The 13938-nt window shown below is 63.1% G+C and overlaps 1 protein-coding gene across 1 annotated transcript in view; it reads right to left on the reverse strand.

Annotated features, from left to right (window-relative positions):
• The window catches only part of KCNK9 (potassium two pore domain channel subfamily K member 9), a 92681-nt gene extending 81735 nt beyond the window's left edge, over positions 1–10946 (reverse strand). The window contains exon 1 of the mRNA XM_065903451.1: positions 10664–10946. Within this exon, the coding sequence (XP_065759523.1) occupies positions 10664–10946 (283 nt within the window). The remainder of the gene's footprint in view (positions 1–10663) is intronic.
• Between the last annotated feature and the right edge of the window lie 2992 nt (positions 10947–13938).

The raw sequence follows: 13938 nt of genomic DNA on the forward strand, positions 1-13938 counted from the left end.
TCCTCTTTATAAAACCATCTTTGCCACGGTTCACTACTTCCTTTTCAGCCATATGAGAGCTACTTTGTGAACCGAAATGCACCTGCATCCACTGAGTTCACTGGTGTTTGAATCCCTCTGGCCTAAACACTTGCTCCAAATATATGCTAGACCAAATAGATGCCCCTCAGCACTTGGGGTGGGTTCAAAGAGGTCACTGTCTCCCCAAAAACAATGCTCACACTGGGAAACCTCTCATGACAACTGGACTCAGTGGGAATATCCCCCACAGCCTGCAGCACCCTAGGTTAGGCCCTTTCCTAGGGCCCAGATGAGACTTGAGGTCAGAGCCCAGCCAGTCCAGCCCTGCATCACCAGCGGTCACTTCCCACCAGAGTCCAAGAGAGAAAAGACCCCGACGTTGCACACGTGAGGATCGAGGGGCATGGGGATGCCTCCAGACTTACTGGGGCCTCACGGCTAGGCTGGAGCAGAATCCATGCCCACTACGACACAATAACGCTGCCCAGAAAGCTTCTGCCTGGGGAGAGGGGAGGCTGAGTATCCTCCCGTGGCTTTCCCCAACGACTCTCCCCCTGACCCCTGAGTGACTCACCCCAGGGGCATCTGAGCTCCCATCTCCCCTCCACACAGGACTGTGCCTGAGAGTCACCTCCCTCCAAAGACCCTAGCCTACCCCGGGAGGTTGTGTGGCTGCCTCTGGGCAGAAAGGAGGAAGCAGGTAGACGGAAGGAACGCACTGCTCAGGCACCCAATGCGCACGCACACACACATCACTCAGCACCCCTTCTACCACGTTCTGTGGAAGGGGCTTTTTCTCCCCGTCTGCAGGAGAAGGCAGCAGGGCAGGGGACACTGTGCACTTTGGAGGTCACGTGCCAACGTCTAGAGACGTTTTTATTTGTGTTTCTTTGTCACTGCTGGGTGGGGGAGGGGAGTTGCCACCGGCAACCAGAGAATGGAGACCAGGGGTGCTGCTCAGCGTCCTGCAGCACACAGGACGCCCCACTGCAAAGAGGTGGAGGCCAAAGTGAAGGCGTCCAGTCATGTCCCACGCTTTGCGACCCCGTGGACTGTAGCCCACCAGGCGCCTCCGTCCACGGGACTTTCCAGGCAAGGATACTGGAGTGGGTTGCCATGTCCTCTTTCAGGGGATCTGCCCCACCCAGGGATGGAACCTGGATCTCCTGCACTGCAGGCAGATGCTTTTACCATCTGAGCCACCGGGGAAGTCACAAAGAGGTAACCAGCCCCAAACGTCCATGGTGGGAGGGGGGAACCGTGCCCCCCGCCCCGCGAGGTCACATGTGGACCAGAGCGGGGGCCCCGCACACAGCCTGCGCGCTTCACAGCATCCGCAGCAGCATCCTCATCGTGGGTCACCAGCAGTCAAGGTCTCCTGCCCACGGAAGTAGGGACTCTGCAGGTGGGCACCAGAAGTACCCAAAGGAACCGCCAAGAGCCAGCAGGCAGATCCCTGCCAAGCTGTGCAGGTGTGAGGAGGGAACAGCAAGGGGGTAGGCATGCACCCACAGTGACTCAGGGGACCCGGGCTCCAGGGAGCAGCCCCACTCAGCCTGGACACCCGAGGGCTGTGGCGCCCACAGCAGCTGACAGCACCAGTCTCTGCCCCTCACCCCTGGCAGGCCTCACCTGCCCCTAAGACTCACTGCACCCCAGATGCCTGCCCCCTCGCACGCCTCCAACAAGTGGCCAACAGGGACCGAAGACACCACTGCACACGCTTCACACTCACTAACGTCCAGTTCCAGACAGGCCATCGGGCAGTCAGTCATCAAGCACTTGGTAAGTACATCCCTGGGGCTCAGGACACCGGGATAAGAGCCCTGACTCCAGCCCTCTAGCGTCTTTCGTGTACAGAGACCCAGCAGAGCAGCAGGGCCCGCTGTCACCTCCCGACAGTGTCAGGGGACAGGCACAAGGGTGGCCCCAGAGCCCTGTGAGCACACGGGACGGCTGGGTGTGGGGACCAGCATGGGCAGGGTCTCAGGTGGGAGCGGCCAGGGGTGTCCAGGGAGGGGTGGAGGGGGCTGGCGGCGGAGGGGGGAGGCCGGAAGGGCAGGGCGGGTGCCCCAGTGTGGAGGGCTGGGTGCCATGACAACGCACCGCAGAGGGCAAACACCTGTGCCCCTCGGCCCCGGGCAAAGGCCACTGACGCTGGCCTCCCACCCCGCACGTCCAGCAGGGCCGTGACTGCCCAAGGCTATTTCGCAGGTGGGTGTCTCTGCCCACCAGGCGCCCGGCAGGCTCACACGGGCCTGTCATGAGATCAAACATCCGAGCTGTGGGAGCGAGGTGCTCCCCATCGGCGAGGCGGGTCTCCCAACTGCCATCTTCCCTAAAACTGACAGCTGAAGCTCAAGAAGCTGGGCCTGTGTCCTGCACTGTCCGGTGAACCCGGGGCCCAGCCAAGCAGAAGAGGGCCCCTAAGCACTCACTTCAAAGTCCCCCCCAGCTCTCGGGACCAGGCATGAACCTCGGCCCCCAGCAGGTGCCCTGAGCGGGGCCCCAGGGAGTCCGAGACCAGCAGGCGCCCAGCCCTCCCCGGGCACTCAGGTGTCCACTGGGGAGGTCGTGGCAGACCCGGGGTGCCCTGTGGAAGGAACGGTGGGGCTGGCTCTGACCCGAGAGGTTGGGGGTGCAGGGGGTGTCAGTGGCAGCGGAAGATGGTGGCGTGGGCTTCAGAAGGGTCACTGCGGCTGCAGGGTGGAGAGTGGCCTCCCAGGAAGTCACATTTTCCCAACAAGCCCAGGGTGAGAACACTCGGGGCTGCAGAAGCCCCCAGCCTGGCCTCCCCCCCACCACCACCATGGGAGCCTCCTTCTGCCGCAGGCCAGGTTTGCTATCTCCAGGGGTGCTCTCTAATGCAGCGTGGACAGGGGGCAGTGCCCACAGGGCCAGGGCAACGGGAGCCCGCAGGGGCGGGGCGGCCCCCAGAGGGTGGGCAGGGAGCCGGGCTGGGAGGCTGTGATGACGACGCTCCCAGCGTGGTTCCCTTCCTGTCCCGGAACAGTCTTGGGAATTTGGAGATGGTCCCAGGGCCCGAGCTGGTGCGGCGCAGGGAGGCGGGAGGCACCTGCCAGCCTCCGTCATTACAGCAGAGCCTGGGGCCGCGAGAGGAGGCCTCTCACCGCACATTCTGATGTGTTCTCTGATGCTCGAGACACACAGCCGCCAAGCTCTGCGTCCCCATTTCACGGATGAGGAAGCCCAGGTTAAAGGGGTGTGCCCAGGATCGGGCCTCCAGGGCAGGAAGACATGAACAGCCCTGCCCGAGGCTAGGGGACCCCGTGACCTGCCGGCCCCTTGAGTTCCTCTGCACTCAGGTTCTGGAGGCAGGCGGCACCATGACCTACACCTCCGGACAGAAGGCCAGAGGTCAGGCCTGGCCCTGGGCCCCTCTGCTCTCCACAGGCCAGGCCCAGCAGCCCCCGGCCATGCTGAGCACACCTGCACACCCACCAGCCCACCACCGCCCACAGCTCACCCACCTCCGGGTCCGGCCCCCTCCTTTACCACATTGCCACCACCCAGGAGCCCTCCCAGGGCTGGGGATGCAGCGAGGGTGAGGGCAGGTCAGGGCAAGGCCACCGCACGGGAGGCCCTCCTTTAAGCAGCTGTTCCCTCGCCAGGCCCCCTCCTCGCTCAGGACCAAGACCCCAGGAAGGAGCATGGCTGGGAAGGTGGACGAGCCAATAGACAGTCACCAGCTGGGGACACCCTGTATCTCCCAGGCCATGGGGGCAGCCATCTCATGGTGTCCTGACAAGCCAGGCCAATGCACTCACGGAGCTCCTAAATTTTCTCATCTTCCCCTGCTGCAATTTCATTCCATCGATCATCTCTATTTCTCTGGGTCCACAGCACATAATTGTTTGATGCTCTGAGATCAGTGTCAGGGCCCGGGTTCAGCCCAGTCCAAGACAGTGACCACAGGAGAGTTCTTTTGGCGCAGATGACAGGCGTTCGAGTGGGCCGAAAGCTCAGAACTCATCAGTGCGAGGAGGGGGCTGCCCAGAAAAGCCGGGAAAATTGAGCAGGAGCATTAACAGAAGTATAGTCCTAGACCAGAGGAGGTGATTCTCTGCTCTCACTGCGAGATCAGACCTGACTTGGACAGCACATGTGCATGCCAAAACTGCTCAGGGGAGAGGGGCCCAGCTTATGAAGGCATTATCGAAAGAAACTCAGGGGTCCTGGGACCATCTCCAAATTCCCAAGACCATTTCAGGACAGGAAGGGAACCAAACTACTCAGCCCTTCCTCCAGAGAACTGGTAAACCACAGGGTGGGTGCCCTCAGTTTGAAAGGGAGAACTTTCTACAGGCAGAGGTCCCAGAGTGAGGACAGGCAGGAGAAGGGAACTCTGAACATAATCCCTTATGGAAGTGAATAGCAGACACCCCCAGCCCCTGCCCATGGGTGGCAAGGAGGAGGATGTCCACCAGGTGGAGGAGAAGACCCTCAACCAAGCTTTCACATCCTAGACCCCGCTGCCCACGGACTCTCTCAAGTGTGCCCATTGCCACTGCCTCACCAGCCCAGGGGCCTTGCTTCCTAATCTCAGCATTCCACTCATTTCCTCCTGCTTTCCCTGGTCCTAAAGCACAGCTGGTGTGACTCAGAGCGCAGGTCAGGTGCCCGGTGCTGGCTGCCTGTCCATCCTGGCTCCCTGTGTCCATCACACCCTGGACCACACCACACACCTCCTGCTCCAGACCCACCGTACTCTGGGTGCTGAGTTCTCTCTCCTCTCCTGGCTCTGGACTCCCAAGTTCCAATTTCTAAATGGAGACTTTCTGGTCCTTCCTCAAGTGACCACCATGAAGACTGGCCAGCCCTTTGAGAGAAGGCCAGCCCTCGACATGCAAACCCCTTTTCCATGTTGAGGGAATAACCTCCACATTCATCGAGGCATACATTCTTCATCACATGTGAAGTGATGAGCTCCCTGTCACGAAAAGCATTCAAGAAAAGGCGGGCTGATGACAGAGGATTCGGGGGGCTTGGCAATGTTCTGCCTCTTGAGCTCAGTCCTGGTTGCATGGCAGGGTTTGTTTACAGGGATCACTGAGCAATACATTTGTGATAGGTGTGCTTTTTTGTACAAACGTCTTAAGAATTTTCAAATTAAAAGTGACTGAGTCTGCCGATTGTCTGGTGGGAAGATGAGGTTGGAATAACCTGAAGATCCCCTGCCATCGAGGCATTAACACTTAATGAGCCCGCTGGGGTGCCATGCACCTCGCCCCTCACAGCGGCCCCCACCCTACTCTGCACATGGGAGGAGCTAGGCAACATCCCACTGATGGAGGAAAGCGTGAACCATGAGCAGAGCTGAGTGAGTGCTCTGAGCAATGAGGAGTGAGTGAACAGGTAAGCGAACAACAGCATGGAGGAAAGGATGGATGCACACGTGGGTGTGTGGGGTGTGACACACGGGTGCAGGGAGGATGTTGGGGACGGGCAGGGACAGGTGTGAACACAGGTGCATGGGGACGGGCAGGGACAGGTGTGAACACAGGTGCATGGGGACGGGCAGGGACAGGTGTGAACACAGGTGCATGGGGACGGGCAGGGACAGGTGTGAACACAGGTGCATGGGGACGGGCAGGGACAGGTGTGAACACAGGTGCATGGGGACGGGCAGGGACAGGTGTGAACACAGGTACAGGGAGGACAGGCAGGGACAGGTGTGAACACAGGTGCAGGTGTGAACATAGGTGCAGCAGGACTTGGAGAGGGAGGGCGTGGGGTGGGCAGGCAGGGTGGGCAAGCGGAGATGTGAACACAGGTCCACAGGGGAGGAGATGCACATGGAAGCCTGGTTCACCTCCTGCCCCAACTTTCCCAGGCTTAGCTAGTGAAAGTCGAGGCTGATGAAGACAACAGGTGTCCACACATGGGGTCTCACGTTGTACCTGCCATCTCAGAACCCTCAGCATGGTGGTATCTCTTACACCTTGGGAGAGCCATCTCTCTCTCAGGTTGCCCCGAGTCAGGGAACCCACCTCTCTGCCTCCCCCAGGACCTGTACAGACAGGCCGTGTTTGCTGAAGGGCCAGGGCCACACAGCGCAAGGCCAGGTCCGGGCAGGCCTGGGAGGCGGAGCTCAGCACAGCCTCTCATGCAGCCATACCCAGCCCACTGCCACAGAGAAGGTCACAAGGAGACCCCAGCCCTCCCCTCCAGCCCGCTGTGTGTGGGGTGGCCAGGCCTCCACCTGAGTTTGGCTGAGCAGGCTTGCTGGAGGTAAAGGGAGAAGCAGAAAGACACAGATGGAACATCCACAGGCCCGTCCCTGGCTCCTGGTGGAATCTGTGCTGGAGCTGGCAGTGAGGAGATCCCGACCCTCTGCCCTCTGGGCCCTCTGCCCTAGTGCACACTGCTTCCTCTGGGCCTCAGTTTGTTGATCTGTAAAGTGGGGAGATGCTCCCTCCCGCCTCGGGGGGCACGTGTGTGGAAGTCATGTACTCAGGGGTCCTGCTCCCATCCAGGATCCTCCTGGAGGTGCCCACTCTGTGTGGGGCTCTGCATGGGCCCCGGGGCGCCAGGGAAGACACACTTCCCCCGCAGGCAGAATAAATGGCGTCGACAGCGCTGGAGCTGGAGGAGGCACTGAAGGCAGAGGCAGTGAGGGGTGGAGGGGAAGCCAAGCGTCCTGGAGGACAAGGGCCAATGGGGACTCTCACCGACCCAGGTTGCCTGCTGGCGGCACGGGAAGGGTTAATGGAGTTCAGCTGTCCTGGCACTTCCTGCTGGACAGTACCCAACTGTGTGGGTTTCCAGCCCCCCTCCTGCCTCAAGGCCAGACCTTATCTTATCATCTTAGATGGTCTCAGAGCCTCAGCGGCAACACAGGCCAAGCAGGCGCAGTGCAGTGAGGGTGTAAACCACGGACAGAACACCGCACCAGGAGCGCGAGAGGATGACGCGGGAAACACTTCCCACTTGGCGAGAACTCTGTTCAAGGTCCTGTGTGTGAGCGAAGAAAGGGATGTCCCACTGCATTCTCAGGGGACCTCCAGCAGGGACGGTGTCCCACTCCCCGTCAGAGACCCGCTCTCTGAGCCGATCACCTTGGTCCCTATAGCAGCCACCCCGCCTTTAGCTAGGGGGACCCCCCCCCCCGTCAGTCTCCAAACAGCAGCAAAAACATAAAACCCACGTCCTCCACTCCCTCCTTCCCCTGTGAGGACCAGTTTTTAAATCGTCCTCTTAGATCCTCCAATTGAGATCAGAATTCTAAGCACAGTTTCTTCTTTAATGATCCCGAAGGTGGTAACAGCTTAGAACACAGATGTGAAGAGTCTAAAGAGAAGTGTCGAGATTCCCGCTGCTGTCAGGTGTAGTAGCTGAGTGTGGGACACAATTTTGGCCTCAAGCGCCTCCGTAGGAAGAGCACAAGTTTGTTGGGGTTCCTTCCCCACCTGGGCCTTAGCCCCAGCAGAGCAACTCAGCCCAGGCACTCTACAGCCCTGCCAGGCCGAGTCCCACCGCTCCTCCTGACAGCCCAGGAAGAGGGGTGGGAGGGCATCCAACTCTCCTGCAAACCAGACAGGCACGGCAGGGTGTGCAGAAGCATTTTCATCTTGACGTGATGGAGAGTTCCAAAGGCCTAGGGCTTGCCAAATTTAGAACCAACAACATGATCCACTGGGCAGTAGCTACAAGTGGCACAGACCTCAGAAGCAGCGAGTGGGGACAGACAGCACCCAGATCCGGATCAACGATGGAAGCAAGTCTGCCCTCTCAAAGCCAGTGTGACCTGTGCTCATCCCTCCTCAGGACAAAGGGGGCTGAGTCAGGGCCTCCCGGGACAGCAGGGGCTGTGGTCGGCGTGAGAGCCCAGCAAAGCCTCTTATGAAGACAGCGGCCACGGATCCAAGGCAAAGTGGTCATTATACGTGTTCTTAAAATCCATTTCACCGAGGGTGCTAATAAGTGCATCCATCCAGGAAGCAGGGTTCATTAGAAGAGCGCGCGGGTGGCGCCTGCCCCACCTTGGAGGTTGGAGACGCACCTGACTCATCAACATCACTATCCGACAGGAGAAGGCTCCTCAGAGGGCCTGGCTTGGGGCTGGGTTTTGTTCTAGGCCTAAGAGCACCTCAATTTACATTTATATTAAAAAAAAGAAAACAAACAGAATTAACTAGAAAGGTACCTGGTTTCCTGTAAATGCGAGCTCTTCAGAGCGAAACAGCTTCTTAGGGGAGAATCTCAGGCTGATGTCAAAATTCCTGGGTTCTCACCTATGAAGTGCAGACAGCACTGTACCAGGTGGCTGCAGGTACGAGGGAGCCCACTGGCCCTTCGGAGTCCCCCGGTGGGTGTTGCCAAGTCACACCCCTCCTACAGGTAGGGGTAAGTGAGGCTGGGAGTCAGGAACCAGCCCACCGCACGCGCACCATGGTCTTCCAGGTGTGACCGGCCTCAGGTTCCAAGCCCGGTCAGTGGGCTTCCACGGCAGGGAAGCGCTGTTAGGACAGTCTGGTCTTCCTAACCTTACACATGCATTCCAACCTTTCTTTCTGGAAAATCAGTTGGAAATTCAACAAAAAAACTGAGAAAAAGTCACCCAGTCACCAGCTGCCCCTTCTCCTGTGCTGACCGGAGTCCCACCCGCACCTCTGGCTAAGATACATTCAGCCACCCTGTCTCGACTCTTTCTCTTTGGAGGCCTGTTAGAAGCACATGTCCAGAACTGCCAATCAGAATCAGTCAATGCAATCAACAAGAACCTGATCAGGTAAATGGACCATCTCTGGGTTTGATTTGTAACTCCAACCACCAGCTCGCCAATGCTGCAATTCAATTCTCAGAACCAGCCCAAGCGAGGTTTCCTGGGCTCTAGTCACTCCTGGAGACCGGCATGCCCGCAGGTTTCGTCTGTTTTGAGTCTACATCCCTCAAGGCCCTTCCGGGAATGATGAGTTCTTCCCCTCCCCCGGGGTGGTCAGCTGGTGGGGGGTCGGGGGGACAGTCCCACAAGCAGGCCCCTGCCCCCACAAGATTGCCATCCTGCACATGTGTGTCTTGGCCACAGCTCACGCTGAAAGTTTAAGGACAGAAACGCTGGCCGGCTGGCCCTTTCGGGAGCTGGAAGCACAGGGTGGGAAAGGAAGGACTTTTCTGTGTTTTGGCCACAGGGCCAAGGGCGTGTGGCAAGAGGGAGCAAAGCTGGTTCTGCTGACAACAGAAGGACGATTTCCTTCTGAAAACATAGAAACCTACACCAATGAATTAAACATTTCAAACAAGATGACTCTCTACAAAGTCTTTTCAACCAAGAAGGAAAGACAAGCCGTCCTGTGCTGGCGCTTCCTGTTGCATATGGCACTGAGAAATACTGTTTTTGCAGCATGCAGAGCTTTCCAGAGAAAGGAAAATATCAAGGGGAAGGAAAATCAGAGAAAGAGGTCCAGAGAAGTCAGGCAGGAGGGATGATGAGAGGATGGGGGGAGAGGAGGCCTTTGCTCAGGGCACAGGGGCACAAATAAGTGGAAGGGGGCAAAACAGCGATAGCTGTGAGCCAAAGCAGTGGCCCCAACGGGTCCAAGGAGGTGGCTGTGGAGGGCGGGAGCCGCGTTGAGACAAGTTGCAAACCAGAGACGCCACCCTACCTCCTGCCTCCATGGGGAGGGGTCCCCACCTCCACTGGGCTGCAGGGACCTGCTCCTTCCCCCGGCCTCAAAGTGTGATAGACACAAGTTCTCCAAACCCTAGGCCTCCGTGAGGGAGGGGGGTGCTGCCCTAGGAACCCCCCAGAGACTGCTTGGTGGGCAGTGCCTTTGGGCTCAGGACCCACAGGATGTACCAACTGGACTCTCTCCCTGACCCCGGCCAGAACTTCCCCAGCTTCTCAGCAATACGCACACTTGCCTCACCCACCGTCACAGCCCGGGGGGTGGACGGATCCTGTCCCCACCCCACCCCAGCCCCCGCCCTCTAGAGCCTTTCAGCGGGCTGTCACGGCCCCCTAGTCTCCCCCACCAACCCCCGCCCCCCACATCACCAAACAGCAAACTCTCTCCTGCCAGGGGCCTGGCACACCCGGGCTCCAGCCCTGGAAGAAGAGGAGCCAGGAGGGAGGAAAGCTGAGATGTGGGCTCGGAGAAGGCTGGCGAGGGTCAGCGCCTCCCACGCTCCAAGAGCAGTGCCCGGGCCATCTGAGTCGGTCTCCGCGGCGCGGGTGCCAAGCCAGCCCTCTCCAACTCTGGGAGAGGTAGTAAGTGTAAGGCTTGGAGCCCCGCGCAGCCCAGCCCGCGCCGGGGCGGTGGGTGGGTGGGTGTCTGCTACGGGATTATTCTTAGCGCTCCACTCTCTTCGCAAAAGTGGCGCCTCCGCCCTCCAGGCTCGGCACGCTCGCTCCGGGCTCGCACGCCCGGTCCAGACAGCGGCGAGGAGGAGAGCCCCGGGTGGGGTCCGCGAGGGGTGAGGCCGGCGAGGAGGCGCAGGAGAGGCGGGGGGCTCCCGGAGAGGAGGGGGCGCTGCGGGAAGGCACCCCCCTCCCCGCGCGGGCGACAGGCGGCGTTTAACCCCCGGCGCCCCGCACCCAGCCCCGCGCTGCGCGCTCAGCCGCCTCCCCGGACTCCTCCCGGGACGCGGGGAGCCGGGCGGCGGCGCGCCCCGCTCTTACCTATGGTGGTGATGACCGTGATGGCAAAGTAGAAGGAGCCGGCGAATCTCCACTGGACGCCGGCGCGGTGCGGCTCCGACTGCAGGATCACCAGCTCCAGCTGCCGGTAGTCCTCGCCGCTAATGTTGTACTTGCCCTTGATCCGGATCTCCTCGGCTTTGAGTTTCTCCTCCTCGCGCATCTCGTGGTCCGACTCCAGGGCGTCGAAAACGGCGGCGCCCACCAGCAGGTAGGTGAAGGTGCAGACGATGAGGGACAGAGTCCGCACGTTCTGCCTCTTCATGGCCGCCAGCAAGGAGCCGGCGCGGGGGGCATGTCCCGCAGGCTCGCAGCCGCGCGCGTCCCACTGCAGCGCCCGGCGGCCGCCGCCGCCGCCTCCTCCGCCGCCGCCGCCGCCTCCAAGTTGTAAGCGGCGGCGGCAGCAGCAGCAGCAGCAGCAGCAGCGGGGAGGCGGGGGGCGGGGAGGCTGGGGGGGCCCCCCTCCGCCGGGGCCGCCACAGCCGCTGCCACCGCGAGGCGGCTGGCGGGGCAGGGGCGGCGCGGGCCCGGGCTCCGGCGAGAAGGCGGACAGGCACAGGAGGCTGCTGGAGCGCCGGGGCCAGGAGTCCGGGAGCCCCGACACCCTGCGCCAGACCCGGCCAAAACAGCCCGCCCCACTGCGCAGGGCCATGCACGGCGGCCCCGCCGGGCACCGCGAGGGCCTCGCTGCCCTCCGCACCCCGCCCCCCGCTCCCGCCGGAAAAGCAGAGGCGGGAGCGGGAGCCGGAGCGCGGCCGCCGGGGCCCGCGCCCCTCCGGGTCCGGCTCTGGGGAGGCGGCGCCCACCTAGGAGCCCGCAGGTTTGCGTGCGCCCCGCGGGACCTCCTTCCCCCTTTAGCCCTCTGCGCCTCCCTTCGAAGGGGGGTGAAAAAGTTTGCGAAGTGGCGGCGTCTCCGGAGTCCCCAGCGAGCGGGGAAGGGGCCGAGCAGGTGCAGCGGGCGGGGCGGCAGGCTGCCCGGAGGTCCGAGCGCCCTGCGTCCACCCGAGCGCGCCGGGACGCCGCGGGGTCCCCGCCAGGCGTCGGCCGCTCCGCGAAGTTTGCTGGGCTCAGCCCCCGAGGCGCGGGAGCGGGGCGCGGCCCCTGGGCGGCAGGGCCCGCGGCGGAGCGGCCTCGGGGGCTGCCGGGGGACGGCGCGGCGGCGGTCGGCCAGTCCGCTCCTCTGGGGGCGGCGGGCGCGGCGGCGGCGGCGGCGGGAGGGGTCCCGCGGGCCTCGCGGAGATGCGGGGTGGGCGCGGGCGCATGAGCCGCGCCGGGGTCGGGGCCCTCCTGCGTCCGGGCGTCCGGGGAGGCGGCCGCAGCGCTGGTCTGCCTGGAGCGCTGCGTGCGTGCGCGCCGGAGGGAGCCCGAGTGTGTGTGCGTGTGTCTGTGCGTATGTGTGCCCGTGTGAGTGAGTGTGTGTATGCGCGCGCGGGCGCGCGTGTGTGTGTATGTGTGTGTGTGCGCGCGCGCGCGCGCGTGGCAGCCCGGCTCCGGCGGGAGGGCCACGGGGGGCGGGGGCCGGGCTACACTGAGGCCCGGCCTCCCTCCCTCCTTTCCCCCTCCCGCAGCCTCCTGGGTGCGCCACCTCCCGCCTGGTCCCCAGCCAGCTGGCGAGGCAGCCGCGGCGGCGGCTCCCGCTGCAGACCGAGCGCGGCGCAGGGCGCACGCGGAGGGGGCCGGGGAGCGGCCCCCGGTGGCACCGGGGAGGGGGCGGAGGCGGGCGGAGGGCCGGGTGTCGCCCGAGTGGGGGTAGGGGGCGGAGCGCCAGCAGGTTTCGGCGGGGGGATGGGAGGATAAATGAGGCTGCTCGGGCGGCTCGAGTCCAGCTCCCTGAGAGGCGGAGAGTTTGAGAGACCCGGGCTCGAGCGCAGAGACGGCATGCAGCCGGAGAAGGCAGAACAGGCAGCTTAACGGAGAGGAGAAATCCGGCGGAGAGTGGGCGCACGAGGGGCGGGTCCGCGTGCGCCCGAGGGGAGTGCGCCGCCGCTCGCGGATCCCCCAGGGGTCAGCCACCTGGCCGCGGCCGTGTGTCACGGGTCTGGATGCACCTCCTCTTGGCGCGCTGGGATCCCGAGGGCCGCGTCGGACCCGGAGGGCGCCGCCGGCCGGTCGGCCCAGCCCCGGCCGACCTGAGCTGTCCCCCGGGGACAGCGCTGAGGATGGCAGGAGCCACCGCTCCTGGGATGGGGCCGTTGGGGAGGACGCCGCGTCCCCCCGTCCGCTTCCTGTTGCTTTTCGGAGAAACACTCCTTAGTTCCCCGAGGCTGAGCGCGGGGTGCCCCCAGAACTCAACCCTGACCCTCCCCGCGGCTCTCCGCCCCTCGCGACGGCGCCTCTCCCGGCCAGCCTGGAGAGGAAGCCCAGGCATTCGCCCGGGCGCAGCTGCTCCCTGAGGCCAGAGAGCGGCCCTCGCTCGCCATTACTCGCCTTATGTTTCAGCCTCCTTTGCCCTCTTTCTCCCCATCTTCCCTCAGGTCTTCGAGGGAGTTTCTCTCGACCACCAGCCCCTTTAATCGCCTTTTGAGCAATGAAGCCCGAAGGGGCAAGCGGGAGTCGCGGAGACCCCTGGGCGCCCCTTCCCTTGGACCTCGGCCAAGAAAGGGGAGACTTAGGGGAAGGGGCGCCTCCCCCCGGGGCGGCGGGCTAAAAAAACGGAGCAGAGGCTAGTCATGGACTCTGGGCCAGGGAATTAAACTCAACCCTCGCTCAACTCGCTCCAGGAGCCCAGACCCCTGCAGATCATGCCCTCGGGCCGTGCTGGGCTCCCTGTCCACAGGACTCAGGGTCGAGCGAGTCTGGGGACCCACGGGGACTCCCCGGCTGGAATGCCGTCCGTCGCATTTTGGGAACTTGCGGGTGGTTGTGCCCCGGGCGTGCGTGCTGGGGAAGGGAACCCGCGCTGCGGGCGACTTCTGGGCCGGTGGGTCCCCGCTGGGTCCAAGCTCGCCCTCCGGCGCGGGGGCCGGGAGCCTCACCCCCTAGCGGGCGCTCTCCCCAAAATTCATTTTGGAAACCGAGGCCCCCGCGCTCGGCGAATGAGCCTGACCGCCCGGTGAGTCACCGCGAGCGGGCGACAAGGATTCCCAGCAGCTGGTAATTAATTGCGCCGTGGCGGCTCGGCCCACGGCGGAACCCCAGCCGGGCCTCCCGCCGCGCGGCCGCGGCGCCACCCCTGAGTCACAGCCGTCGGGCCCACGCCGTCCGGAAGCTGCCCGGACGCCACCAGGGGGCAGTGGACTCCGACCCACAGGTCGCCC

The sequence above is a fragment of the Muntiacus reevesi genome, chromosome 12 (genome assembly GCF_963930625.1).
Source record: "Muntiacus reevesi chromosome 12, mMunRee1.1, whole genome shotgun sequence".
Lineage (NCBI taxonomy): Eukaryota > Metazoa > Chordata > Mammalia > Artiodactyla > Cervidae > Muntiacus > Muntiacus reevesi.